General features: G+C 37.6%; 1 protein-coding gene across 1 annotated transcript; it reads right to left on the reverse strand.

The window, feature by feature from the left end:
• NISCH (nischarin) lies at positions 1-26319 on the reverse strand. Its single transcript, XM_009274699.2, is given in 21 exon segments — positions 1-866; positions 869-1396; positions 2638-2799; positions 3753-3881; positions 4484-4637; positions 5887-6061; positions 6497-7813; positions 8348-8403; positions 9295-9416; positions 11884-11992; positions 12831-12944; positions 13395-13523; positions 13726-13911; positions 14372-14440; positions 15679-15831; positions 16403-16498; positions 18151-18246; positions 19771-19934; positions 21881-21929; positions 25262-25444; positions 26197-26319. Coding segments are annotated over 21 exon segments (4185 nt in total). The 3' UTR covers positions 1-795.

Genomic DNA, 26319 nt, shown 5'->3' on the forward strand with positions numbered 1-26319 from the left:
AAACTGTCAAATTACACTTTATTTGTATTGACAAAATAGGCAAAAGAAAGACTTTGTGTTCAGAGATACAAATTCATTATTTGCTGACAAAACACTCATATACCCATGTTGGGTATTTCCACTTTCAAGACGATACTGAGCGGATCTTTAACAGGCAATTCTTCTTTATCCTAGGATAAGGAAAAAGAATGCCCATGAAACTAGTTTCATATGAAAATGTCACCTGCTTGTGGCTCAAATTTTACTGCTAAGTTCATGATTGGCAGCAAATAATTACATTTGGCCTCAAACAAAAACTTATATAAAACTGTAAGATCATTAAATAATAAGCATTAGCAGCATACCCAAAATACTTCTCGTACAAAGAACATTGCACTTGAACATACACAAGCATTTACCCTTATTTACACATTAGAATTTGTATAGAACAGCAAGACTGATATATACAGAAAAATAGCGGAAACCTTAACAGCCCTAGACAACAGCATATCTAGTGTTGACTCCTTAATTTTTCCATACAGTTTCCCAGGATGTCTCATGGTTTTTATCACTATATACTATTGCATAAAAAATAGACTTTACAAGAAGTTCAGTCCCCAGTTAACACTTCGGAATATTTCTAGGTACTATTAAATGTTCACTGCACTAGGGAGCAAGGGAGTCCAGGTCAGCTCCTTATTAAGAAAACAGAACTTGACAGGCGCTATCTATTTAAACACTGTGCTTTACCTTATAATAGACACTGAAATCACTTAGCTGTGCAATAATTACCCAGTGAGTTCCAAAGGCAGTTCCCTACCACACAAGACTTCCCACTGTCTTGCAAGCAATGAAATTAATTTCTCCCTGCTTTCTGCACTTGGGATAAAGATGTACCACTGGACCTCTCTGCTCCTGCTGCCTTCTTGTTTAGCATTTCCCTTTGGGGCTCTATCAGTTTCTCCAAAGTGATCCAGTGTTAAATTCTGCATCAGATCCTGATTCTGAACATCATCAAACACAAACGTGAGGGCCTGCGGATATGTCTGATAACCCATAAGTACTCTATCTAAATCCCGGATTCGTCTTCCATCTGCAAGCTGATACTTATCTCTCTTTGGTGGTTCCTTAGCAAATTCAGGTAGTGGGTAACTGATATAATCTTCATCAAAGAGGAACAAATCAGAGCTGGTTAATATAAGTGTTTTAGGTTGAAGCGAACTAGTGTTTTGGGCAGATCCTTCGACATGATTTACTTGAAATGCCAACACATACAGAAGGATGTTGAGGGACTGAAGATTAGTCAAACCATCCATCTTCTCTGCCACTAGAAAAGCAAGGTCCCCAATTTCCTCTTCATTTGGATAAATAAATTTTACTCTGCTAGAGTGAATCAGTTCATAATTCTCCATTTTTCCTGCAAGAAACATACATTATTATACTTCCATTTAGTATTATACAATACTTTCTTAATGCATTAGGATAAGCAACAACCTTTGACAGTTGGCTGCAGGTGGAAGAATTCAAGTTTTGTATCTATTCATATATGGTTTTACTTATATACAATATTGGAATAATTTTATTTGAATTGCAGATCTCTACTGGAGTCTCTCTTGCATTACCAACATACTTTTCTGCAAATTTCTAACCACATAACTAGTTCAGGGCAATGGCAGAAGAGGTTAAAGGAAGTACAGCTGGATTCTCATATCAGAGAGTAGCCACCTCTCTACCAGCTGACATCCTCTGCCTCCTTCCCACTCCCCAGTTCTGAACTCACAGGAAGCATTATCAGATTACTGAACACAAACAAAACCCCTGCTTCTTTTAAGCAGACAGAAAAGGCAGAAATTAAAACAAAAAAAAGAAAAAGAAGACTCTACATGAATTGATTTTATAACCCTACTGGATGAGCACATTCCTCTGCTCCATGCTACATTCTGGAGTGGCAGGAGGTGACACTGCAGTCCCTCACTCCCTATAAGTCTTGAAATACAACATAAAGCTTGAAGGAAGCATGCCTGCTTTTTTCCACATAAATCAATTGGTCTAATAAAAGATATGACTTCCCACCAAACCTTAAACTTTCTGGGCTTACACAGCTTCTCCTTAAAACAGTAACAATAACAATAATTCTTCAGGAAAATGCCATTTTATTTCATGCCTTCAACTGGCTTCAGAATTCTAAGCAAAAATGTTTCACTTGATATTGGCATTGAACCTAATACACCTTAAAAAAAGTCTAGTTTTCACTTCACTACATTCTCACAGAATGACAGGATTCTTTTATTTGACCAAGTGAGGAAAAATGTAACCTTCAGACTTTGTTACCTTCACTGTTCTTTGATGACTTACAAGACTTCATAGGTTAGGCTGAAACTTGCAGTGGGAGCTACACTAGTACACCCCTGAAAATACTGTATAGGAAGTGCTATTTCTGCTGGACTCAAGAAGCCATCACTAACTTCACATGCGCAAGACTGTTTATATTTAACAATTCCATTCAGATAAGGCACATGTAAGAATTAAAGTCAGGGAGTTTGGTTAAAGTATCAAATAGGAAACAATTGATGCCTAAATTTCCCTCAAAAGAGTTTTTAATCAGTACACTTTAGATGATGCCCAAATAACTCATGACATGTAGAAAAGACCACTTACCTGTGTTTTTACTCCCAAATTCAGAGTAGAAGTCTTTATCTACTGGTTCAGGTGAAGGTGTACGTGCAAGCAATGTCAGAACAGCCATAAGCTGCTGTATGAAGGTGTGAGTGTTGTAACTGTCTCTTGTCAGGCAGGTGACTATATGATCTGCAGAATGTCCTGAAAAGAAGACAGAATATAAACCACTCACAAATCTGTATGTGACATTATCATAATTTCTTCAAGCAACATACAGCTGTCACCAAAAAAGATTTATTGCAAGGATTATTTTTCGTGAAAACACGCATCATTATTCAGAAAGCTTTCAAATCCTTGGAAAAGAATAACAGAATCCTTACAAATCCCTCAAAAATAAAGAATTTAATTCAAGAGAAATTATAATATGATGTACACTTACGATTTAACTGTTTGACTATTGCTACAGGGGTTCACCCTTATTATCATCTATTATTACAATTTATCTTACAGAAAAAACTGCCCTCAGTTTTCTTTGTGAACTTGTTATATGTAAGGTCACTTTAAATCATTTCCACAAGGGAAGTTTCCCCCCTGCATCGAGATCTCAACACAATTAGAAGACATTTTAGAACACAGGAATGTATGGCTCACATGTAGTGGGACTCTGAGGCAAAACACCAGCCCAGAAACTTTACCCACGTTATTTCCATTAAATTTTAAGTTGACATCATTACCTTTGATAAACTTCAAGGCCTCATTTTCCATCCAAAGAGTCAACCATCAACTATGCATTTTGCAATGTGGACAGTATCTTGATTTTACTCTTTATTGCAAGCCAAAGCCTCTGAACAACAAGAAAGTCTTTAGATTTCCCTTTTGATGTGTCATTAAGACAGGAGAATTTTTAAAAGCACTTTTGGGACCAATTAATTCATTGATATTAAGCTTCCCAGTTACCTCAATTACAAGATGTTGCAAGACAGTATTATCAGCCTACTGGTACAGCACCATCAGTGTTACATTAACTTAATTTCTTTTCAGAAAAAGAAGCAACAAAATATACTCTTCCATCTCACCAATAAAATAAAGACAGGAATCCATCTAAGACAAGACAAAATAGAACTGGAAAAACTTAAAGCACAAGATGTACTCACCAGTAATTCGGAAGTATTGGTCAAACAGGCCAACATTTACTGACTGCAGGTCATTAAGTTTTAGCACAAAGCAGCAAGAGAGGTGGAAAGAACTATTTTCACAATCTGAGTTTTCTTTGTTCCAAAAATCTGTTGAAAAATGATATATGATAAAAAAGTCAAAAGAAAAAAATGAGTCTTCTTCCCATAAGAATAATTTTCATATTAAAATCTTGTACCTATATCACACTTGAAGGAAGAAATTAGGAAGAAGGTGGGAATAGTGGCTAATACGTTCTCAAGCAACAAATACAACCAAATCTCCTTGTTAGCAGCATTTCTTGAAGTAGCCATCACATCAGATTTAAATCAGCAGATGCATTAACAAACCACTCACATGAATTGAATGCACACCATGAGTTTCATTACCATTCACTTACCATTTTGGTTATGAAAGGGCCTTTAGCTGCCCAGGTGATGCTAGGGACTATGAAATGACATCTGCAAAAAGCATGGATACAATGGCACATGGAAGGGTCTGTTTGAGAAGCAGCCATGATTCAAGACCCTGGTTTTTTGAACATAAAAGCCTCACGCAAGTACTCTGCACATGGCAAACTGCGCCACCACTCTCCCTCAACTACGAGGTCCAAGTAAGAGTACCGACCAAAACTGGTACTTAAGCTGAAGACAAACACGCAGACAGGAACTAATTTGGTAACCTTATTAAAGGATCAAAATAGCTATCTTACCTGACTGGTGCTCATCAGCATGAATGAAAGAATCATCCAACAGAAAGTAAATAGCTTTTGTTGAGAGAAGCACACAAGCCATCACTTCCACATTGGGAGTCTTGTAAAACAGAACTGAAGACCACATGAGATGTCTCAACTCCTCATTTTCCACCTAAGATGTAAATTGTATTTCATAAATCACTTGCACACTGATATTTCAGATAGTTTCATCATCTTAGAGGCAACTTTAGACTACTAGAAAAACAATTTCAAAGTCTGAAGTATCCTACCATGCTATAGTCAAAGAGCAGAAGTTCACCTCAAAGCTGCTAAACACAGCAGCTTTGAGGTAAACACAATAGCGGTCTACTGAAAATGTCTTTTGTTTATAGAAGAAAATTATTTTTCTGTTGTGGTCTAATTGTTTCTTGTTTTCTGACCAAAACTAGAAAAGAAAAAACATCTAGTGCACAAGACAGACTTCCTAGAACAGACACTGCAGCCAAAATTTTAATCAACAGATGAGCAGTGCCTTCCCAAGCCTCAACAAGTCTACTGAGCCTTCAGATGCTACTGAGGGGTTGGATTCAAAGATCCTTGAGAGAGGACAGAAGCACAGCTTGCCACTGCAGCTGCTGTTCCAACTAGACATCTTCCCAGCTTCTAGCTTGATGAGCTTACTGTGAATCCTCAAGTGAGTGACCTGCTTTCTTTATCAGCTTCTCCTGATGTAAAAAGAGAAGCAAAACTTATAACTTGTGCTTACTTAAAAGATTTGGAAGTGAGGTAAGGGAATAAAAAAAAGTTTCTATTCCTCGGTAATCTTTTCAATTGTCATTTGTACTCAGACCACAATGATTTAATCACTTAAAAAGCCACATCATGAATTTAAAGGTAAGATTTGTACTTTTAAATCTGATGTTCCCAACACAGACTATAAATCTGTTATTCAGAAATTGCGTTTATCTGCTCATGTTTCTGGAGCCCCTACAGCCATGCGCATGTTATGTAGTATTCATGCACCCATAATAGACAAAGGAGTCAGGACACTTATTTATTGATTTAGCTAGATACTATCACAAAATAATTCCACTCCAGTAATTTTCTTTCCTTTTGCCACTTTAAAGAAAAAAGAGGAATATTCTTGGAGTAATCATATCTTCAAGACATACACTAATAAATATACTCTCCTGTTCTGCACCAAGGATCCTGAAGGCAAAGTATGCCTGGTAGGATCCCAATCGCTGTAGCAGGGAACCCAAAATGGAGTAACACAAACAGGTTTTTGACCAAAACACTTCCAGGTTTCACAGAGCCTAACTCTTGTTTTCAAATTTGATCAGGAAAGTTCTTTTTAAACTATTGTCTAGTACTGAAAGGCCACAAGGCATCTTTTTATACACCTGGGCTAGGTACAATACCTCTGCAATGTTGCCATGGAAAAACTCAACTAGGGCATTTCCTTTCAGCCCAGCCACATACTGCAGAGACACAGAAACCTGAAGGTGAACAGGAATCTGGTTATCTTCCGTTATCTTCTGCATAAGAAATTCAGATGGATATAAAGATGACAGCGTCAGATGAGGCTTGCAAAAGCTAGAAGAGATCCAGAAAACACATTAAATCAAAGTTTAAGGAAATGCACAGCTCTTCCCTATAAAAATTAGTACTTTATATTTCATTCAGAAATTAGGAACAGGCAACTTCTATTCTTAATAGTTTACTTTAAATGATTTCTCTTGAGCATAGCTGTCAATCTGCCACAACCTAAGCCTGCAAGCACATGAAATAGGAAGTCTCCTTCCACAAGAAAACACATTTTATGTTGCAACCATAAAACAAAACAGAAACAAATAGAAAAGGTAGACAGGTACAGCCCAGGCTAACCATTCACACATACTACAGACTACCAGAATGAAAAAGTACTTCAATACTACAGGCCAAAAACAATTACAACAACAACGGTACACACACTGGCTAGGCCACATTAACTTCAGCACCATGCAACAGATCTTTTATGGGAATTGTTACCTTGCTGACTGACCATGTCTGTTTGCCTCCACAACATGATTTCTTACAGCATCTGATTTGTTTGAAGCTTTGAAAATAATAATAGTCTTAACATCCTGCAGGAGTGTCCTTAAAAGACTGTAGATTCTTAGGAAGTGGAATTTCTCATGAGGTAGAACAAACACTGCTGTAACAAATCTGTATCCAACGACCAACTCCAGCACATGCCCATCCAAAAATGAACCCTTCTGCTGGATGGAACCATGAGTCGGATGCAACACAAGTGATGCTAACGGAATCCTATTCAGCTTAAATACACTTTCCAAGTCTTCTGTGCCTTCCCATTTACCTGGCAGTAAACTGAAATCCACCTTTACTATGTACAAATGCTGGGGTGTTAGAAACATCCAACACGGATGGACCACACAGGGACCCTGGTCAGAAGATTTATACACTGACGAATAAAGTGCAGAACACAAAGTATTTTTTGACCATTCTTTGTTATTGCCAGCTGACTCTGGTTGATGCAAGATTTTCTGAACATTGGTTTTATTCCCATAAACAAGATATGTTGGGAAACAACCTTTTATTTCAACATCTTCTGCTGAAATGCAATTCACATCCATAAGCTGACAGAGAAACTCTTGGAGGTTTGCTTTTCCACAGTACAATGTGGAGCTTGGTAACACTGATGTGCAGTGTTGAGAGCAACACATATGTAAACAGGAATAAAAGTCTTGAAGATTCTGGGAGTCTGAAACAATAAACAAGCAGTTGTCACTGTTTCTCAGCTTCAGTGTTAAACAGATTTCTGGCAGGAGAAAGCCAAATTCTGTTAGATCAGTAAATGGAAAACACAGCGTTAATTTCAAGGCAGAAGAGATGTGCTGGCAATTTCCCCTCAATTCCTGCTGAGGAATCTCAAACACAGCTAGCATATCATCAGTCAAAACCAAACAGGAAGCAAACTGCCTGAGTCCTTTATGAATGTGAATAGAAAAACTCCAGAGAATTTTGACTATGTCAACACTCTCCACTGCTATGTTGTCAGATGACCGAGTATCTGAAGTAGTGCTGAACTCAAAGGTCTGATTTCCTTCATGAAGTCCCATTTCAAAATATCCATCTTCTTTGTCTGTGGTTCTGGAATCACCCAGAAGGCTTCCTTTATCCTCTGTAAAGGACAGGGGTGATCTCTGCACAGTCTGCACTATCAAGGCAGAAAGGTGCTGGATAAAATCTTGGTTTGTGGCAGTGTATGACATACAATTAAAAGGCAAGATGACGGTGTTACAGGGGTCAGGCACTGCACAGTGTTCTTCCTCTGAACGATCCAAACTTCAAAAGAGATAACAAGCCACAGTAAGTACAAGCTTGAGTTTAAAAACAGTCATAGCTACCTACAATTCATAGTGCTGCTTCTCAGAACTTTGATGTTTACTCTTGTTACTACAGTTAAGTCAGTGTAATTTTGTAAAACATCTTTGTACTGCACACAGCCATTGATTTTAAAGGCTGGTAGCATGTAACTCTATAGAAAGTAAAAACTAAAATGTTTAACTCATTTTCCATTTCCCAGCCCAAATAAGCATATCCTTATGAGTTAAAGCCCTTTATAATACAGCTATTGCTGGTTTTGAAACTACCAACTGCATGGTAGTTGGTACTACCAACTGGTAGTACCAGTTGAACCAGGGTTCAAAGGTTAAAAACACTTTACACCATGAAATTGATTTTGGTTGGAAAAATACCAGAGGCAGTATACAATGAAAGACCATTTTGCCCTAAAGGCCAGGTTTAAAAATGCAGCATTCACTGTTATTACCCAAAAGCTAACAAGGATTTAAGCCAGAACTTATATATCTAGCTTACCACATATGATGACCGCTTCCATACTCTTTGCGTGAATCCAATAGAGAGGCAGGTGCCTAAGGAGAAGAAAACATCAGGAAGCTATCAACTACTTACAGCTGCCGTCAGACTTCAGCATACATGAAAAGCAAAGTTAATGTTGGCTCCCACTTTTTAAAGCTAGCCAACTCACTGCAAAATCCTGACTGTTGTACTCATGGGCAGCTGAACAGCTATCCTTTGAGGATCCTGAAACACTGTTTACTTTAGGTTGGGCATTCAATTAAGGCAGGAAGAGAATGAACTCTGCTGCTGACTTGAGAACAGATCCAACCTGTGACCCATAGACATTTCAGCACACTACAAATTTTTACCAAAGTAGTGTAAAGTGAGGCAGAAAGGTAAAGGAACTTGACAAAGACCAACTACACTGGTAGCAAAGGAAGAAATTCCCCCAAGTCTCACTGTCTCATTCCTTGAAGCCATGCACATGAAGAGTGTTTCCAATACGAGAAATGAAATCACAATACACAAGTTATCAAACAGGAGTTTGAAGGAGACAAATTAAGGCCATTACCTATTGACAGGGAGAAGGTTCTTCCACTCTACTAGCAAGAGAATCGCCTTCCAAAAAACAATATTGTAATAAGATAAGATAGGAGTCTTATACTCAGTATCTAAGTGGATATTAAATGATGTGATACTAATACTGGGTAAACATCTCGAAGTCATGACATAGTGACAACAATTCTCTGCAACCCTGGTAAACTTGGATCATGCATTTAATTTACAAGGTGGATCAACCCCTTCACTGAAATTTGGGGCTACCTCCTTTTCCATTATAATAGCTCTGAGAATCAAAAAACCTTTGCTACGGATTACTATGATAACAGAAGTTTAAAATCAGAAATAAGCTTGCAAAAACACTTTTAAAAATACCATAAAATAAACAGAAGGATGGCAATTACCTGATTTTTACATCTGGAGTCTGGTATTTCAAAGCATCTCTGGGGAACTGTATGGTCTGTAGGAGTCGAACCACTGGATTGCAAAAAACTGCTGGCTAGGACTGTTTCTTCACAAATTATTTCTAGAACAAATATAAACAGCTCTTAAAATCACTGAAATAAAACCAAAATGAATGTCTAATAGTATCTGCCAAACAAGTGGCATTAAAATTGTATAATCAAGATCTGACCATAAATCATTAAAGCTAAAGGATATCTTCACATAATAGCCAGGACAAAACAAAAGCAGGTAGAGTTTTAGCGTTGTAGTATTCTCTCAAACTTCTGTAGGCTTCAAGTGAACAGGTACAGTATCAGTGTAAAACCTTCAACTACAGTCAGAAGGTCTGGTCCCTCAAATGCCACTCAAGACAATTATCTTGCCTTATTTGGAACCTTTTTGATGGGTTCAAAGCTGAATCATCAGTAAAAACTTACCGTAAGTGCATATAAGCCAACATTCTCAGGGACATTTGACTTTTTGCCTGTTTGATATTCACAGCATTGCACCGACACAACAGAGCAAATAAATTTTCAGTATTACCACTGAGCCAGCCAGCCAGCTCAAGTATGTAAATGTGCAAATAAACAACAGAATTACAATGTGGATATGTTTCTGGCTTGAGCATAAGAACTCCTGTATGTATCTTTCTGGATTGATGGTAAAGTTTAGTAGATTACATCAAACCATCTCATAGTCAGAGGAAACACAAGAGGTATTTATTACTTTAACAAAATACTGTGTTAGCAAGAAGGAAACTCAAATTGACAGGAAAAACGGAACATGACAGCATTATTTTTGGTTTTCTGTTTCCTATATAAATATTTAATCTTTTCCATAAGCCATTTGCCAGTGACATTTAATTTGAATAATATGTTACGGAAACAGATGGTGTCTAGAAAAACTGCAGAGAAAACAATTCATAGAAATAGCATATCAGGAAATTAATTCCATTATTCATGATTTAAGGTCTAACAGTGAAACTAATTGCCTAGCATATTTCCATTTTTTTAAATAGATTTCTCAAAATCAGTATTTTGAAAACAGCCCTTGATAGCTAGATATGTAGCAAATAATCAATTTTTATTGTTAAAGGTGAGAAATAGCCTGCCCTAGTCCTCACATTTTCCCATTATTTATAAAAGCCTTCCCAAAGATTTTACTAAAGGAACCTTATGGAAAAGGACTACAGTAAATAAATGTTGAATCTTATACCAGTCTTTCTATAAAATTCCCAAGTACTTCAGAAAGAAAGATCTAGATTTTTTTTTTCTCCCAAGACTCATTTGCTCCTAAACATTTACTGTAATAGAAAAAGACTATTGACGAGTAACTTTTAAACAGTCACAGTGATTGCTAGCATGCATTTTTACAGCTAGTCCTGTATAAAACTGCAGGTTGTTAGATAGACAAGCTGTCTCAATCCTGTAACTTAAATGCTTAATACTTTAAAGCAAGCATTGACTTCATTTCGGAAAAACTAGCATTTTATCTGCAGATGAAGAGTGATCTAGAAGGGCTACAAAGGCAAATGAAGTACATAAATAACAACTAAATCTGTATCTAAGTTGTCTGTCCTTCAATAAAATGCTGTCACAACAATTTCATTTTTATAGAGTGAACTAAGAAACCTCTACTGATTTTGCAGAAATCACAGCAATGGACTTTTTTCAAAGATCAAGCTTTTCAGGAATGTTTCTCCCCCATGCACCAATCCACCGATTTATTGGGAAGAGTAAGCTGTTCCACCCTGAATTATTGAGAATATAATCCCTGCTCTTTTAAATGGTTACAAAGTCTTCTCCCACTATTTGTATCCTACTGCACTTAAAGTTTTCAATCAGGCAAAAGCCAAAAAAAGGTATCTATCTCTTCAGTCACAAATGAATATTCACATAAGACAGTCTTATGGGCTCCTGTAAAAGATGAAAGATAAGCCATTCTTCTAAGTTCCTAATGCAACAGGCACGCTTATTTGAAACATACAGTAAAAATAATTTTCAGGTAAGGTCAGCGGGTGCTTTAGAGCACAACAGATGTGCTGAAATCACAGGCTCAGCCAGAGCACTAAATCCCACAACTGCCTTTTACTCATGTCCCTTTTCTGTCTTCGTTCTGGTTCGACAGAAATGCAGCTCTTGCAAAAAAGCAATAATGGAACAGATGCCGCTTGACCTCCCATTTTGCAGACCAAGAACAGGTAGAGAAGCAATTTGAAAACATGTCTATACATGCCATGGTTTTCCGTTAAGGCATGTATCTAAACCAGGAAAAGATACATAGTCCTCTGCTGGTGATTTCTGCAGGATGATGCAGTAAAAGAAGTCCTGTACCCAAACTTCCACTACAGTTAATTAACACTACGGTGAACAACAGGCCAGTTTTGCTGACCACATACAACTTCCACTTTCTAAGCCAATACTACCAGGTCTTTCTGCTTTGTCTTAATAAGCCCTATATCCATGCACATAATATTCATGTATATCAATGCAGCTTAGAAAAGCAGAACCAAGAGGCTCAGCCCAGCAGCACGATACATACATGATTACCTTGGCTGGAGCTGACAGGACGAGGCAGAGAGGGAGAGCAAGGACGAACAGTAAGAGAAGAACAGTTTGATTTGGAGCTGGCAGCAGTGAGCCTGGAGTCCTCACTGATCTAATAAAGAAAGTACGCAGTGATTAAAGAAAAAAACCTAAATACATAGGACACATTAGATCCTGAACTAAAATAAGTCTACACAAGCTTTCTCAATTTTAGTAAAAGGAAAGTTAGTGCCAGCTTTTTTTTGGGGGGGGTGGTGGTGGTTGGAGGGGGCATGGGGTGGTGTGTGTCACATCCTCTGAAGTTTCTATTTTCACACTAAGTGGAATTCCACTAAGAATTCATTTAGAGAAGTCATTCTGATCACCGACTAATCACTGTATTGACAAAACTAGCAGTGAGTTTCACAAACCACAAGAGAATGAAAACAGGATTTCTACACTGTATCACAACAGGTTCTGATAATAAGTTTATTACCAAAACAAGACTAACCAGCTACACAGCACACAGACACACATGAGAGAAGGCAAGGAGGATTCAGATTTCTGATTCTTTCCCACTAAATACCCACAAGAAGAAAGTTTGGGAAAGTCATTTCAGTGCTCTACAACACAAGCAGTAAAATCACAACTCTGCAATACTTGTACAAGATGTAAAATATGGCTGTTAAAGTCAACTGCATATTCATTGTGTACACCATTAAGTCATTTTATCTTTTCCTCCCGCTTCCTTTCTCCCAAGCCAGCACAAAAAGGAAAGTCAGATAATTACTGAAATTACATTGAAAACTAAATGGGAAAAAGATGCAACGTTAAAAGTTCATACCACATTAAAGCACAAAGAAAGCGTAAAAACTTTAGCGCTAAGGAAAGCTTCATGAATTCCACTTAGATCTAATTTGTAGAAGTCTTTTCATATGCAGCACGTTCTACTCCTCTCACAGCAAACTCACCTTTTTATCAGAGTTGCTCAGTTTGTATTTCACCTCCTTTGCTTTTTGAATAGCTTTTAGCACTTCTACAGTGTCTAGTTCCTTTTCTGTGGTAACAATGTTATCCAAGCAGACCTAAAAAATGTTAAAACATCTAAAAATACTGAAAACAAGGCAGCTCTGCAATTTATTTTTCTTAATGTAATAATCAAAAATTATCTTACCTTAATGCAAACTATGTGCATCTTTGTAACCATTACACAAAAACAATTGTCACATTAGACCTTGCTCTAACATATGAATTTAATGCAAACTCAGAAATGCTGGGTAAGCTTAGCACCCTTTTAAGCACAACTGTGTTTCAATATTAACATACTGTTACCCAATGAAGACAGGGTAAACTTTCATTTAGATCCAGGAGCATAGTCGAATAATGTTAATACAGTTTCATTCTCTACAGATCTTCTCCAACGCACACTAAAAACTCATCAGGTTTTTAGAACATTCGCACTGCTTTCCTCACCAGGCTTTAAAAAAGATTTTTTCAAGTTCCAGCTTCAAAGGAAGAAGTGCACTGTGGCTTACCTCTGAGGCCCTGTCCCCAAACTGAGCAAGTACTTTGGTCCGGTAATCGGGGATGATGCTCAACGGATTGCTGGATAAGACCACCTTTTCTAGGCATGGGAGGTTTCCTATATTTTTTACTTCATCAATCTGAAAGTTTTTGAATAAAAGGATGAGTGTAGATTGGCTAAATGAAAATGAGCATACAGACTGAGCATTTCTTGCATAAATTATATACATAACAATAACCAGGAAAAATCGCTACAGCCACTTTTATTTATTTGCAGTTTTACCCACTAAAAGAAATTGCTTGTGATCTAAAGCACAATTTGACACAGAAATCAACAGTTACCTGTTCTATTTTGTTGTTGCTCAGATCCAAGTTGACTAATGAGTACAGTTTGTTAAGACCACACAGCCTTTCCAGCTGATTTCCTGCTAAATTCAGAGTTTTGATGTTTCCCAGTTTTGTGTGAACACCTTCTAGTGATGTAAGCTTGTTGTAGGATAAGTCCAGATGAACAAGGTTGTAAAGATGCTACAAAAAGCACAGAAAATCCATGTCATACACCAATTCATTAAAATTAAGCAGTTTCAAAGACATTGTATTACGGCTTGCTCATTTTTTTGTGCAACTGTGTTTTCATGCTGGACACTGCCTAGCATGAAAAACATGACATGAAATTATTCATTACACAGGTTCAAGCTTGTAGAAAGAGAACTTCATCAACTGCATTTTTACCAACCCACAGATACAGCTGGCAGTGAATGAATTTAGTTAAGAACTAAATGTTGTATGTCAATATTGGCAAAGAAATGAAAATATCCAGAGCAAGTAAGAATTGCACCATTAAAAGAGTACTTGATGTTATGAAGGATAATCTATTTGGGCTTAAGCTATTCTCCACGAGCAACAAAATTCTGAAGCAAGAAAATCTGTGTTCTAAGATCTCAGGCAGTCTGGGAAAAAAAAAATCACCTTCAAAAGCATCTCTTACCTGTAAATTTTCTACCAGCGACACCCCATTGTGACTCAAATCCAGGAATTCAATCTTTGGAATTAATTTCTAGAAGAGGAGAGAAAATGCATGGGTTAAATGCATTTTAGCTTATAAATCAGGCCATACTTCCTTCACTATCAGCTAACCAACAAGCAAAAGAAAGGTTTCATCCAATGCATAGTCTCACTTTTCAGCTTTTGGTATTAAAAAAGCATTCCATATGACCTAGTGGAACAAAAGAATTGAATCTTGCTCTTACGAAAACCAGGGTACTCTGAGGAGCATCGCTAAGTTTTAATTTGAAACCTGGTTTCTGACTGAAGACAAATAAGCTGCTCCCAGTTTAGCCCCATTAACTATAGATCAACCTCATTAATAGGTGTTTCCATCTTATCAAACAAGCATATCTATGTTTAGACAGAAACTTGGATACAGACAACAGTACCAAAAACCAGAATAAGTTCAATGATTTGTTTCCATGTTTTGATTATACTAGCCAAGCATTACAAGGTCACACAAACCTCTCAAAAATGCATTTTAACCCAGAAAGCCTTTTATTTTTGGAGGGCTCAAACCTTGAATTTGATGCTGAATTTTGACATCAATGTATTTGCATCCGCTTTATTTTGGTTGTAATCTCACCGACGATTTGCTTTGTAGTTAAGATCTGGACTCAGACCTGGAGAACCCTGAGTCTACATCACAAAAAATCCCGAACAAGAAAACTGCGCTCCAAGTCCATGATCTCTACTTGAGCTACAGACATAACTATTTCCTGCTTCACAAGAGTAGTTCAAGTAAAAAATTATGTTCATATTTGACACACGTTCTTGTGATGAATGCCAAATTTTTTTCCTTAATAACTGATTTACAAAACGTAATTCTTAGGTACTGCCAAAATACTGCAGATTGTTTCCATGCTCTTCATACTGTTTTGATGTCAAGAAGGCTTGAAAACACTCCAAAGTTGAGCCCAAGAGGTGTTTTGTTCTTTTTTAAAAAAAACTTTTGTAAGTGGCCTAAGGCCAACGCAAACAGTAAAAGCACATTTCAAAAAGTCAGTATTCATGGAAGTGTTGTTTACAGAGCACAGAATTACAAACTTTTCTTCTTTAGCAAAGAAAATATCAAAGTAGTAAAAGAAAAAAATCCCCTAAGCATTAACTTGGTAGCTAATCAACATAAAGTAAGTGCAACTGAAAATCTTTCAGAAAAAAGATATATAAAGCAAATACGAAATCCCTGCTGTGTGCCACAGAAGATCAGTCATACTTTTTTTCCACAAATGAAAAAATATTTCTTACCACCGATTCGTCAATTTGAGAGATGCTATTGTGACTCATATCCAAAGTTGTTAAAGTTCTCCAAGTTGGGATAACTGCTGTCACTGGACAACTTGAAGTTGCACCCTCTGGCTCCCACTGATCAAACTCGGAGGCCTCGGGCACTAGGATTTCCTATTTCAGACAAGCACACTATAATATTATGCTTACATCTTCATTGAAAGCAAATAGTTTTGAAAACAATCCAAACAACCTTATGTAAGTATGAAAGATTTCTAAGCTTTATAATCACCTAGATTAAAGTTGCAGGTCTTAAAATGTGAGCTGACCAGGTCAGAATTATTTTAGATCCACAGGGAGGGAGTTCCAATACTAGCAGCTGATCCAAATTGGGGAAAGTGGAGGAACAACAGAGGGACTGAAAATTATGCTACTGGATATCCCTTGCCAAATCAAAGCCCAGAGAAAAGAGTAAGACAAATGCATTCAGTTCTGGATGAGTAACAGAAACATACATTCCAATAAAAGCATCAGAAATGTCCCTGTGAAGGGACACATGTAAACACTTCTCCACTTGCTAAAGCTAAGATTCTGAAAGGTTAGCAAACCCTTTCAGTTGCATGGTTTTAAAAGCAGAACCTGCAACAGGCAGTACAGAAAAGTATATCGACTCCAAATGGGTATTTCCACAATGTGCATATTATTTTTGCACGTGCTTTAAACACTCCCAGGAAGTCACTCTTACCTTCATTGACGTCGCTGAAAATCGAACACTCATCGTGGCCAGAGCATGTTTTGATGAAGTCAGCCCTTTGATAAGCTTTCCCCCACAATGATTGATCTATTTAAGAAAAATTACATTACAAAGTCAGAAATGCTAGAACAAATGAGACATGGAAGAGGAGGCTAAAAGCTTCAATAGCAGATTCTCTACCAATCTGGAAAGTAGTTACAGCACTCCCTTAAAATCTGAGATTATCAGGTCAGAAATACCAACATTTGGTAAAGCTAAAGCAAGAAATTAGAGACACGACTACAGAAAAGTGAAATTCAAACATTTATTTGAACAAAGCTTCTTCTCCATTGACTTTCTACCTGCCCCATGTATTCTTCAAGGTGAAACTACCCATGCAGTTTAATAGGGCACCGTATTTTACTGTCATCAAAAAGAGGTATCTCAAACTATGGCTCTACCTGCAGACATGTTTATTTAGGTATTATTTATTATTATTAATTGTAAATAAGAAAAAAGAAATGCCTAGGAAGTAAGGTTACTAATCTAAGCATTTAATATACTAGTGAGCTAATTACACAGACTAAGTTTAAGATTGTGAAGTCTTTTTTCTGTAGCTCAAGTCAGAACAACACCAAAGGTCTGCTACAGCCTCTGTCCAGCAACCAGGTCCTTCTCTGTAGACAGTCGCACACGTTGTGCAACCACTACAACTGGCACATTTGCTGGTGTATCAGGGGAACCACACTAAAGAGACAGAGCTCCTGCCACCCTTGAAAAATTCTTCCCAGATTACCACTGTTAATTTTTGGACAGTATTTACTACTAGATGAAAATGTCAGTCTGGTGCCAGTCAACCCAAAACTTCTCATCAACGTGCAATTACAAAAGACTTCAAGACCAAAAACCTTCCCCCCCCCCATTAAGTAAAGCTACACCTGAAACCCTCCATGCTCACAGGAAACGGGAAAATTGATACTATTCTGCAATATCCTCTCTGCAGTATGTTAGACTCTCTCTCCCATTCTTCAGTTTCTGAACTGCAGTTTCTTTCCCACATTAAAATGTCAATAAATCACTGACTTCAGGAATCCACTTCAGTTCTTAACCAACTCAGTCTCTCATATCAATGAGACACAATAGTGTTCATGTACTAGAAAAGGTACTGCACCCACCAAAAGTGGACACAGAATACAGACTACATGACAAAATCGGATATTCTCTCTGGAAAGATCTGAAGTGGTCAGAAAAGTATTTCGTATTGAACATTGAACAACTTCTAGAAACCCTGTCACTCACACTGAAAAGAGACCAATGAAAAAATTCTGCAAATTATCAAGCAAGAAGCACTATACCCAAAAGTGTACTTTCACAAGCAAATTTAATGTCAGGACATTTTCACAAATATTTGGTGCTTTCCAAATGAAAAGTACTTTGTAATAAGAGATCCCATTATAGCCCATTTGTTAGATCTTCAAGGCAATGAAGAGCCACCCTGTTTTAGGTTGTGTATATGCTAGAAATCACATTCTTTTTGAAGACACACACAGTGCAAACTATTCTGAACACTGAAATTTGGCATCCTTATTTCCAAGACTTGTGGAAAAAAATTGTTTCACAAATGAAACAGTCCTTCTAAACACTGCACTCCTTGAGATTCTAGCACCAAATCAAAACATACAATTACCAATTCTGAGATATGCAGCAGACCTGGCACTCGCAGAACCTCTATAAAATTATGAGCAGTATGTCAGTTGTACCTCTATTTGATGAAGTGATTTGAAAATTGACAGATCAAAAGGCAAGAGATGCTCCTGAATGTTACTGGTTCCAAAAGGTCCCCCTGTTCCAGTGACCTAGTAATCAACATTTAAGAACAGTTAGTGCATATTCCAACTTGTCCACATTTCAGACAGTCTTACACAGGCAATAGCACAAATACAGTAGCTTGGAAAGACAGCCAAAGTTCCAACCAATTTTTCAAGTATGGTATGATTCATGAAACTTGCAGATTAACTTTTCAGGAAAAAAAATGTTAGTTGCTCCAGCTAAGTGCACTGAACTTGAACTGCCACCTTGTGCTTGTATTTTGTAGCACATGGGGCATGCAAAAAAGATACCATAGGCAAGACTGACCAAGGCTTCATTCTCAGCTGACCAAGGCAGAGCTGCATTCACTAAAAGCAACTTCCTTGAAACATCTGCATCCTCCAAGACAGAACTGTCTTCAATTCCACTACAGGGGTTGAAGTTCAAGGCATTGACAAGATGGGTTTGAAGAAAACATTAGACACTGGTACACATCTAATAAAAATGCATGTAATTTTCATGTGGTCATTGGATTCTGGCCTCTGAGCACATCAGCAGCTTAAAAGACAGGTGGTTTCATTTATGTTTGCTGTGAATATAATTTTGGGAGACATCTCTAACATTTTTGTCTGGTCTTATATGTATCTTACAAGCTCTGAAGGTGCCCACTCACAAGCATTCAGAAGGACCAGAAATTCTGAAGATGGGTATTTTTCTAAACAATATGCTCTTCTCCAGCCAGAGAATCCTCTGTTCAAAGGATTCTATACACACAGAGGATGGCAAAGGCAGCTGAAGATGCACAGGAATACCAGTACAGCTGTGGTTTTGCTTTCACAAGTTCCTAAGTCCTCCAGCGAAGCTTCCCCAATCCACTACTTTGCTTCCCCTTTGAACACACAACACAGTTAAAAGGAAGCTCTTCATGTAATAAAAGGGCTAAAAAGAGTTTTTGAGCTGTAGCAAGCAGCATTAAAAAAATTACTCAGGAAAAGTTTTTCCAATCCACTTATTTGGTAGGAAGAAACCAAATTGTCTCCAGACAAAAACGATCTGTTGAGGCCATTTTACATTTATTCCAAAATGATATTTTAGATAGCAATTCAGAGCCATGTCATCTATGAAACTGAGGTTTTTGTTAGTTTTTTTAACTTTCAGATACAGTCAAAGGTGAGAAAGGGGACAGGATTTATATACACATGCATGTATGCATATGTATACATATACACTGGCCCACCCATAGTGTCTGCAAAGAATGCAGGGTTGAAGAGAATAATATTTATCTATCTCCCTATTCCTACTAGCACCCAGTAAGATTTTGTGGCTGCATCTCTACAGAGAGCACTGCTGAAGAGACCACATCACATAGGAGAATCAACATCTTTGTTAGAGAACTATGTGTATTGAAGGTTGGCAGAATAAGCACCTGTTTAACATTGACTTCTAAATGCTTGCAGGTGTTTACTATCAGTAAAGTTCTTGTGCATTCAAACTAGACTCCAAAAGTATGCTAAGAATCATGTCAGCCTGGTAGAAACAACATCTCCAGTATTTGTGCAAGCATAGCTCACCTTTAAATACTTGAGTCTACAAGTGAAATCTAGAATGTGACCTAGATCTGTTTTGGCATCTCCATTAGCACATGTAGGCTTCCCCTGCAGCAACTGTTGAGTGACAGCATATAACTGCAAGGGTCTGATGGTGAAGACTTCTCCAGCCATTAACAACTGCTCTCCTGAAAAAGAGAGTAAGATGGTATCAAACACGATGCTGCAACAGTTACAAAAGAATAAATGGCACATGGAAGATCTAATGTTAGAGATTAAATGTTTGTCATTTATATTCTAAGCTCACAATTAACGTACCAAAACAATGTCGCTTTTTGCCACTTTAAACTAGAATGGCTGAATTCACATTTTTTTTTAACACTAGAATAATCTAGGTGTTCGAGTGGGCACTCTCACCATACAAGCCTGAAGCTCCTAATGCAACTAATGGCAAATTTCCGTCAATCTTAACAGGACTGGAATCAGACAAAGTTCATTTATATAATGTAAGAGTCACTAAACTTGTTCCGAGATATCCCTAAGTTCTATAGCAGTTAGGACTTATTCTGTTCAGAAAAAGCAGCACCTACCATCTAAAAAACAGACCTTACATCTTTTACTATGCTGCCTAAATGCAGAATTGTAGCAAATGTGTTTTCTTGGAGAGTATGAGGACTTTTACCACACTAATACCAATGCAAACTCCCAGAACAGGAAATGCATTATCTGATAATACTTTTACAATCCCATTTCATTCTAGGAACAGTAGGAAACAGCATCCAAAAGCCTCTCTGAAGGCACCACAAGAGTCAGCATGGACTACAGCAGTCAGAACATACACATGTGGAATTAATATCTTTCTCCTCTTCCTTTTAGGGACATCAGTTCTGACTTCATGGACAAGAGAGCATCTGCTTTCATGATAAGCAGAGTTCTCAGAAATGCTCTGAGGAGTAAAATTCCCTTTGGCTTCAGTGGGAGCAAGTCCAAGAGTTCAGCTGCACATTACTGGAAGGCTACACTAATATACAGCAGTCAGACATCAATGATTCTGGTATCAGTGAGACTGCAGGCATTACAAAGTCAGGAAAGATTTCTTCAGGAGCTTCCTTAAAATGTTCCAACATTTGCTGAGTGGACCCTCTGAAATGGCTTCACCTAAAGTTAATTTTGTGCCAGAACAATCTGAAATGGCATGCTGAAACATGCTTCACCTATCACCTCAGCCAACTGGAATTATACCATAGCATCTAGCATGTCCTTCAAAATAACATTAGTGTGGGTTAATCATTTCACACACCTCCTGCTGTTAATGGACCAGTTAGAGCTGTTGCAGTTACAATAAGTGCATTTCATTTTCATCTGCCAGCCTCAGAAAAGCACATCCTTTAATTAACTGACCAGAAGGTCTCATGTTTCCTGAATTCTGGAAGAACAATATTAATTTAGATATGTAAGTGGTCTCTTGCATTTAACACACACTGCATCAGGACTCATTGATACAAAACAAACTTCCTTACAGGTTACACTAAAACATACCAAGACAGAAAACTTAACAAAAGCTTCTGATCACCAGTACCACATCCCATCCTTTAAGGACACAGACTAGTAGGCCCTTTTCAAAACCTCAATTCACCAATTTCTGTTTTGTTTCCAGAAGTAGCTGCGCTACTGTTACAGCTCCTCCCAAAATGCAGCTTGACTCATAGTGCAAACAGGAAGAAAAAGGTGAAGAGAAAGGAAGAAAAAGGTGAAGAGAAAGGAAGAAAAAGGTGAAGAGAAAGGAAGAAAAAGGTGAAGAGAAAGGAAGAAAAAGGTGAAGAGAAAGGAAGAAAAAGGTGAAGAGAAAGGAAGAAAAAGGTGAAGAGAAAGGAAGAAAAAGGTGAAGAGAAAGGAAGAAAAAGGTGAAGAGAAAGGAAGAAAAAGGTGAAGAGAAAGGAAGAAAAAGGTGAAGAGAAAGGAAGAAAAAGGTGAAGAGAAAGGAAGAAAAAGGTGAAGAGAAAGGAAGAAAAAGTCTCATAGTCTGATATGGAAGATTCAGAGATATCATTGTCTGGAGATTAAATATCACAGGTATATGAATGCATGCACATAGAGGAAACCATTTCTAGTTAAATTCTTGCAAGTTCTTTACCTTTGTGGAAGAGCTCTTCAGCCAATGCAGCAGTGATCCCATTGATCTCCTGCAAAGAATAAACCATTGTAATTGAGTGTTATTTACATACTTATGGTTCCAATTTTTCAACGTGTACCTTTGCTGAAGTCTCCCTTTTTTGCTGCAGTACAGGACTTTTTTTTAAACAGAAATCAACTGTGATTATGTCTTATGGGTTTCTTTGAAACTTGAAAATACTTCATAAAAATGACCTGAAATTATTTAATTTCATATGATTTTCATTTCCAAGATGGAAGATACTGAACTGCATTTAAATAATCACATCCCATATATATTAGAAAAGGGCAACAGCAACTAAAGCAACTATTACGAGCCATCATTAGCTCAACTTGAAAGAAAACTTGGTTTTGAAGAAACTATTACAAGTATAGTGTTCTTCAAATTTCAACATTAAGACTAACCTAATGCATCAAGCACTCAACATTTCCTTGGAATATCACTAATACACTGAAAACTTTAGATTAACAGGTCTACAGGAAAGAAGAGATATATAAAAAGTAGTTAGTCTTCTGGACTTCAACTCTATTATGCTTGCTGCAGAGTAATTCAAAAGCCCCTTTTCCCCATCCTCCATCTTCTCCACCCTCCTGGACCTACCCAGGTGCTCAACCTCCATTCCAGGCACTGACAGCTCCAGGAGGAAAGAAAAAGGCTGAAAACTCAATGCAGGGATTTGTTCTTTCTAAATCTAAAAGTGCACAAAGGTCTGCACAAGTATTTCCCATCTGGGCATACTTTTTTCCACAAAAAGCAAATGCTCTGTGGAAGTCCAGAAATAGTTCTGAGCATTTCCAACAGTTCTCTCTCAAAGACCCACAAAAAGAACAAAATAAAACTATTTGTGATAGTGAGGCTTCCCCTAGACACACACATCTCATAAGGTAGCTGCAAAGGATAAACAGATACTATGGATCATCACGAAATGAGTATGTGATGAGTTTACTTTGTTGACAAATCCCTCATGATTCATAACAAGGGAATAAATCCACAGGACATCTGCAGCAGACAGTGACAGTTCAGGTCATTTGATGAGGCAAGCATTTTAGAAAAGCACATTCTTAGTATAACTGAAACCCCACTCACTGAGGACGAACAAAGCCTCCACACCACAGTTTTGAAAACAACAAGCTAGAAGCTGCATTCCAAACAATTCTGACTCTCATTCAAATAAGCCAATTACACTCATCTGGCATGAACAGACTTAATTGAAAACTATACTCTATCCCTTTCGTCATCTGCAACACAGTAGAATTTTTTTCTACATTTATAATTGAAACAAGATTATGACTTGGACTGTTCAGTGACTAGCATGCAAAAAAAGCAACTCTATTCCTCTGTCAGATCCACAAGAGACCTCTGTCTTAGCTCTAACTACTTATATGCATCAAATCCACAGAAGTCCATTGTTTGCAGGTGTCTCTGAACAGCAGTTTGTGGGTACTCAATTCTTTTCTTGCAAAAGCTTCTATCTGTAAGTTAACAAACCAAATCTTCAAAGATGACAAAGTATACAGTGCAACAAAACAAGCATCCCCATATCACTGCAGACATCCTATTCAATGTCAAAGTAACAATAATGTTCTACATTGCTGTCACATGCAACTGCCTCTCTTTGCCAAGCTGTACCTGGCTTTTCCCTGTGACATGTAAAGGCTTCAAAGTGGTTTTAATGTATTTATGGTAGGTATTTCTACTCCATTTAGTTCTATTAACCTGGGAAATAAAATTAAATAATCCCTACTGGAAATACTACAAATAAGAATAGAAAAAATATTGCAGCCTTCCTATATAAACTAATGAGGCAATATTAGGGATTATAATGGCTCAAGCATGCACATGGGCTGTCCGGTAACAAAGATATTTTAAAAGATCAAAGTTCTGCAGGAAGGTTATTTTCCAGTAGCATGGCTGTGGTAAATATTTAGCTTTTCTGCTGAATACCTAACATTTTCTTTTTGTAAATATTTAAAAGTACCCTAAAGTTCCAAGCAAAAACAATTGAGTTTATACCTCAAGCCAGACTCCCCTAAAGCAAAGAAATGCAGATTAAGCAACAACTTTGCTCTTAATACACAAGCACAGTATAGAAACAGGGAAGCATTCATATCCAAATAATGCTAGTTCTTTGGAAAAGTAAAAAAGGATGAACATTACAGCAAGAGGAAAAAAAAATAGTCTAACTGAAAACCAAGAGAGGGACCAGGGAGAATTTGTACCTGCATAAAAACCTGTGTTGAAGTTACAGCACTAAAACATTAATGAAACAAACATCATTTAAGAGACAGAGTAGCCAGAGAACAAAAATTATGCAACTTCCTGGTGATCAGGAAGTTTGCTCCATCTGAACAGAATTGTCCCTACATTATCATGCACATTTTCAATACATTTAAAACCTCTAATTCATTTTAGAGGGCTTGATCATGACAAACTAGTCCTTCTCACTCAAATCTGCTGGGCAATAGCAACACTACGAAGCAAACCTTCTACGGTTTATCCAAGTCAAACTGAAGTCTCACGAGGACAACTACATTCATGCAATACAACTAAAACAGGTTTTTCTTTGTTGCTAAAGCTTAATTAACATATCTAAAGGACCACTTGTGACATGTTTCTGAAGCCTTTATATGAAACCATGAAGGCCATCTCAGCACATCCCACCCCAAAGCAATTACTGCTCCTTCTTTCCACTGACTTCTCCAGTGCATTTTCCTCTTTATGAAGTTCATTCTCCCCCTTACAACATGATGCCATACTGCAAAAAAGCCTAATTACACACAGGAGATGAACAAACTGCAATCTGAACATGAAAGCAAGCCATTGCTTCTTACTTCAAGCAACCTTTACCGTAACGTTCTGTCTGCTGGCTGGAGCTATTTCTCCAGAGGCCACTCCATCAGCATGCTTCTCATGGAGAAGCACCATTTTTCTTCATTTGGGCTACTGGAAACTGTTTCAGTGTGAACCACAGCTCTAACCATTAACCACGAAGTAGGGATGTGTGTAGATCAATTATGCAATGTTCCTTCAGAAAGCCAGCACTATTGACTTCAGCCTAACCACCAGTTCAGCTTCAGATTTATTCACAGCTTCCAACTATCCTGCCAACATTTATTTTCTCCTCTCAGAGTTCCTACCCACACTACTTGCCAGCACAGTATCTACTGCAATAAAAAGTGATGTCAAAAATCTGTAAAATACGCTTGCTTTGTTACATTGTGCAAAATGCTGAAAAAGGGCAGCTTCAGCTATTTTGTGAAGATTCCATACAATTCTCTCCAAGTCAGAGAACTAGGGAAAGACACTCAGGCCTCCATTTTATATGCTAAAAACATAACTTACATATAAATGAAAGTGTAGGAAGTGTGACAAAACTTTTGGAGCAGTAACAGGGAACTTGATTAGCAGGGTTTGCAGGTAGACCTCTAATTCCTTCTGTCTTTTCTCCACCAGGCTTTTGGAATTTTTGCCAATAATCTTCTTGGGAGGTAACAGATTTTTATCTATTTTCTTTTCTGAAACAAGCTGAAAGACAAAGACCAGAGTTACTACCCGACTCACCATCTGAACTTGCACAAAAGATGCAACAGAATACAACAAAGCACGTTGCCTGATCCTGGTAAGATCCAAAAATAAAATTACTTCAATAAATTTAGCTATTGACTTCAAGGTCTTAGCTTGAATTTTCAGAAAGAACATTTTATCACAAAATGATGAGAAGTTCAATAATAGTGTTTTCTGAGATAATCACTCACAGTACCACAGGGCAGAATGTAATGAAGGTGATAAAACAGAATAACTGGTGCGTTTGAGAAAGCAGCCCAGTCTTGAATATAGTGGACTTTCCCTCATTTTCACTTGCTGTTTTTAATCAGCACTGGTTAGTAACTACCCCATGCTACTATCTAAGGACAGTTTTATCATCCACACCTCCCAGAAGACAGTCTTTGCTCCAATCCAGCTTTTGGTTACCAGATCCGCTGATCATAAACACCTCTCTTGGCAAAAAGTTTAATGACTCTAGCCTGAACGCCACTTTCTGATACAAGCTTCTGTCCAAGGCTAAAGTTGTCCAGGCCAACCTCCCCCAGTTCAAGAGCGGAGTCTAACGGGGGCAAGTAATACCGTTCATACAAAAAGGATTTAGTCTGCAGTTCAGATGGTATCTGGCAGATATTCTCGCTCTTTGAGGAAAGAATTTGTGTCCCATACAACAGAACTACACAAACCGTACAAGGTTTTGTAAGAGACCAAGGCCACAGTTTTAATATCCTTACCTTTTCATGCAGATCATGGAAATCACTATAACGATGTTTGACTGTCCACTGATGATTGCCAACACTGACCTGAATAATGTATACCTGAAAGGAAGAAATTAAAGTAAGGGAACTGCAAAGCAT

The sequence above is a fragment of the Aptenodytes forsteri genome, unplaced genomic scaffold, assembly GCF_000699145.1.
Source record: "Aptenodytes forsteri isolate BGI_AS27 unplaced genomic scaffold, ASM69914v1 Scaffold528, whole genome shotgun sequence".
Lineage (NCBI taxonomy): Eukaryota > Metazoa > Chordata > Aves > Sphenisciformes > Spheniscidae > Aptenodytes > Aptenodytes forsteri.